We start from the raw sequence: 4,223 nt of genomic DNA, 5'->3' as shown, positions 1-4,223 counted from the left end.
TGATTGCATATGTTATTTATTATGGCTGCTCCATACCTGAATAGAGGGCTCTGAGCTTAAATGCGTTAGCAAGTCTGGCAGAACCCTATGTCATATGGAACTCTATTTAAAAATACATCTTTTTTCTCTGATAATTTATGTGCTTCCTTTAGAGAACCTAAATGTATTAATAACATGAATTTTAGTTGTAATCCTACCCCTTAAAGATAACCAGTTAACACTGGAGCATTACTTCAGTCTTCTTTCTCTGCTTATGGGTACGTGCACATTTTTTTACTCAAAGATCATAGATGGCTGCAGTTGAATGTGCTTTTTCTCACACAAAATATTGTCGTATTTTCTCAAGCCCCATTCTTAATGGTATTTCTACTCACTGCATAGTGTGGATCTCTCAATTTATTCAACCATATCCCCCTTGTTAAATTTTAAATTATTTTAACTTTTACACTATTAAAGAATCAACAGCTATAAACAAATAATCCTGTGGTGGATTTCCTTACTTTCATATATTTTTGATCATTTCCTTAGGATAAATTATATCAAGAGATTTGAATACTGAAGTATTTCCAAATTGCCCTCCAGAAAAACTACACAAATTATCAGTAATAAATTTTGTTCTTCCCACACCCCATGTTACTTTTCGCCAATTTGGTAAACTTTATGTGTTTAACTGTTTGTTTCTGTACGCATTGGCTAAGTAAAAAACTTTTTTTTCTGTATTTAGGGGCCATTAAATTTGATTGTTTGCCCTTTATTAAAAATCTGTTGGATTTTTTACATATCCCATATTTGCAGTCCCTCCTCAGCTACAGGTTTCCCTTTAGGGTGTTCTTTAAAATTTTTTTTTTCTTTATTGATTTAGAGAGGGAAAGAGAGATAGAAACACCGATGAGAAAGAACATCAGTTGGCCGCCCCCTGCATGCCCCCCACTGGGGATTGGGCCCACAACCCGGGCATGGGTCGATGCTCAACCACTGAGCCACACCGGCTGGGCTGGGTGTTCTTTTTTATAGTGTATTGGAGAGTTCTCTATATACAGATACTTTTAGTCATTTTCAAGAAAATCGGGGTCATTGCTACTAAATATGCCTAGTGTCACACAATTCTGGTTCAAAAAACGGGGAGTAATTAGAGAACATTCTATTTTAAAAGCTTAAGGTAAAATACTGCTCTCTGGATTTCAGATCATAAAAAAATTGCTCACACTCCCTCATAAATTTTTAATTTCTTAGTAACCTCTTTTCCACTGACACACTGGGGATCTTGAATTTCAGAGTATATGCCATTTGGCACCTTGAAATTTGGAAATAAGGACTTAAGGATACACAAAATAGTGAAGTTAGCAGAATGAGGAATAGAAATTTCAAGAATGGGATTTCTGAGTGGTATTTGTTGAAAATGAGTCCTTGAATCTGTAGTCTATAAAAGGAAGTATATGGTCCAGAATACATTTTACTTTAAAAATTGATTTGTTCCAGGATTTAAATGCCCACTTTACTGTAAAAATGATTGTAAATTTTCTGTAATTATTTACAGGATTCACTAACACCAAATAATTATCACTGAATTCAATTTTTCAATACTTTCCTAAATACAGCCAAGTCACATACAATTAAAGGTGGTATTCAAACTGAAGTCTTTAGCAGGTCATGGAGGGGAAAATGTTGTGGAGGATAAACACCAGCTTGTGCTCAATCAAGGTTATGAGATATTGGTGACGTCCAGGTGTTCATGGGCAGTGTGGCATGGAGAGGAAGGAAGCAGTTTTTAAACCACAGACTAGTTCATTATCCTGATAAGTGTCCATCTTGAACTTAAATTTATCAATGTTTTTTAAACTTACAACTTGATTACTACTATGATTCAAAAAGTTCAACATTGCCTGCAGCCCATAGGCCTATTTTCAGTGAATAGTGTACTGGAGGCTCTTTAAGTCTACAACTTTTTTTTTTAGCAGACTAACAAGTTGATTTGATGGTAGTTTTCTCATACATAACACTTCTCGTCTGTAGTTAATAGGAGGTCCCTTAACTAAGCTTTGATCTGCTGTTTATGAGACAGTAGTTGACAAAATCAGTCCGTTCTGTGAATGTGCTATCATCTCCAGTTCATGGGGTGAGGGGGTCTTGTTGCTTTGGAATACCTTTGATTACCTGGAGTAATCGGAGTTGCTCATTCAGAAAGACTAGAAAAGTCAAGTACATCAGGTTTTAAAAGCGGCATTTATTGATTGAAAATAAATGTGCAGATTAGCTCTCAGTAGCATGGAATCCACTTTATTTTTTAATGAACTTAGGTATATGAAAACTCCTTATATCTGCCATTTATCTTGTGTGTGCTTTTAACAACCACCACATTCAAATGGAGGTGAATTTTCAACATGTTACTGAAAAAAAAAAAACCTTAAAATTTTTTCTTCAGCAGCTCTCTCTAGTTTGACAAGGTTTTGGAAAGAGATAAAAACACACTACAGGAGTGTACATTGAACATTTATTACAACTAATTGGCGGTGTGATGTGACAATATACACATGTGGCCTGAATACTGGTCATAATCACAATAAAGCTTAATCCAGCCCAGCAAATACACATGAAAGTGTAAACTGTTAAGACATGTTTACATATGGCGTATGTACAAAAGTGACATTGAAACAGCTTTTAAAAATATAGGACCCACTAATGCCATTTTACCTCATTCAGCTCTCATTTTTATATTAAAGGTGGTGTTTTTATTTTTATAAGATTTCTCATAACTAGACAATGCCATGGAAGGGCAGAAAGCTGCCCTGAAATTTGCAGCACTTCTACGTGGAGGGAAGCAATAGAGGTGAGCAAAATGAATTTGGCTGCAACAAGCACCCCAGAAGGAACATTAGTGCTTTAAATGATTTAGTCAACACTTTGTGAAGAGAGTAACATATTTTCTGTAAGAATCTGTCATGAAGAATTCCTGGTAAGTCAACATTTCCACTTTATTTTGGGGTTTCAAAAACAATCCAACTAAGTGACTAAATGATTATGACCACACAAAAAATTTATTTCGGAAGTCCAATATTCCTTGGCCTTAAAAATAACATGCTTGCTATTATGAAACAGTCAATCTCTGTTCTTCATCCCAGGTTTGGAATGCCAAAGAAATACTTTTTATTGTAAAACAGCATAATTCCAATTTAGTCATATGTATATTCCCTTTTTTTCAGGTATGTAGCTTCCAATAAGGGCCTTTGGTATAAATTTGGTTGGTTTTTTTTTTATAAAGATTCAACATAGAGTTAAATTTTCATTCACCTGATACGTGACAGGTCAATTCCCTTTATTCTCATGTATACTGAAGTACACTGGTCTTTGGTTTCATAAGTTTCCTTTGCCAAAGACAGTAATTAATAAGTGTATAATGCCTGATTGTCATTTTCATAGCTATAATCAGATTAAGAGAAACAGACCTATAAACCTTTAAATACCTAGGTACTTTCTTTTTCTCTATCACTCCAATTCATATTTAAGTCCCTTAAGTTATCAATTGATTAACCAAAGTTCCCTTTAAAAAAAATTGTGTAGGCCTGAATGAAGCAGCTTAGCAAAACAGTAATACTGACAAGACATCATCTTACACCATTAGCTAACATGGACATGAAGGCAGTGACCATCTACAGTGTGTGAAATGCCACAAGAAGTCATCAACAAGGGAGGAGAGTTATGTCAGTCCAATCTCTTCAAGAACACTACGTGGGGTTTCAGCTTCCTGTGGAGGGAAAATGTGAGACTCTGGTAAGCAGATCAGGGTGGCTTGAGAATGTGAAACTGACACAGAAGGACTTGCAAGTTTCAGAGAAGAATGCAAGCAGTTCAGTAGTATGGGCATACTACGGAGAGCCAGTGGTTCTGTACTCCATACATTGGAAGCCACAGGATATTTTCTGCATGCATTAAATATCTTGATTACCGACAAATGTGCCAAACACTTGCTATAACATAAAAAGCAGTCAAACCCACTGGCAATTCAAGAAATCATTGCTACTGAATTACTGTATCTATCTACAGGAAAGGCAAGTTATCCTAGTGTTAAAATTCAAAACCTCCCCTAAAAAAAAAGCAGGGAAAAAGTTCTGCCAATTCCTCACATAATTTTGGTTTCCATGCTTTTGAGTGTGTGTATGTGGGGGAAGGGGGTCACAAGTATTTATAGAAATGTCTTCCTCTCTGAGTTTTTACCCAGTTTTTTA

The 4,223-nt window shown here is 35.6% G+C and overlaps 1 protein-coding gene across 3 annotated transcripts in view; it reads right to left on the bottom strand.

Annotated features, from left to right (window-relative positions):
* Positions 1-2,224: 2,224 nt before the first annotated feature.
* The window catches only part of AP1S2 (adaptor related protein complex 1 subunit sigma 2), a 28,927-nt gene continuing 26,928 nt past the window's right edge, over positions 2,225-4,223 (bottom strand). For all 3 annotated transcript variants that reach the window (XM_036270238.1, XM_036270236.1, XM_036270237.1), the window contains one exon: positions 2,225-3,742. In XM_036270238.1, the coding sequence (XP_036126131.1) occupies positions 3,695-3,742 (48 nt within the window). In that variant the 3' untranslated portion in view covers positions 2,225-3,694. The remainder of the gene's footprint in view (positions 3,743-4,223) is intronic.

The sequence above is a fragment of the Molossus molossus genome, unplaced genomic scaffold (genome assembly GCF_014108415.1).
Source record: "Molossus molossus isolate mMolMol1 unplaced genomic scaffold, mMolMol1.p scaffold_m16_p_2, whole genome shotgun sequence".
Lineage (NCBI taxonomy): Eukaryota > Metazoa > Chordata > Mammalia > Chiroptera > Molossidae > Molossus > Molossus molossus.
The sequence above is the reverse complement of the archived record's forward strand: the minus strand, read 5'-3'. Positions and strand labels throughout refer to the sequence as shown.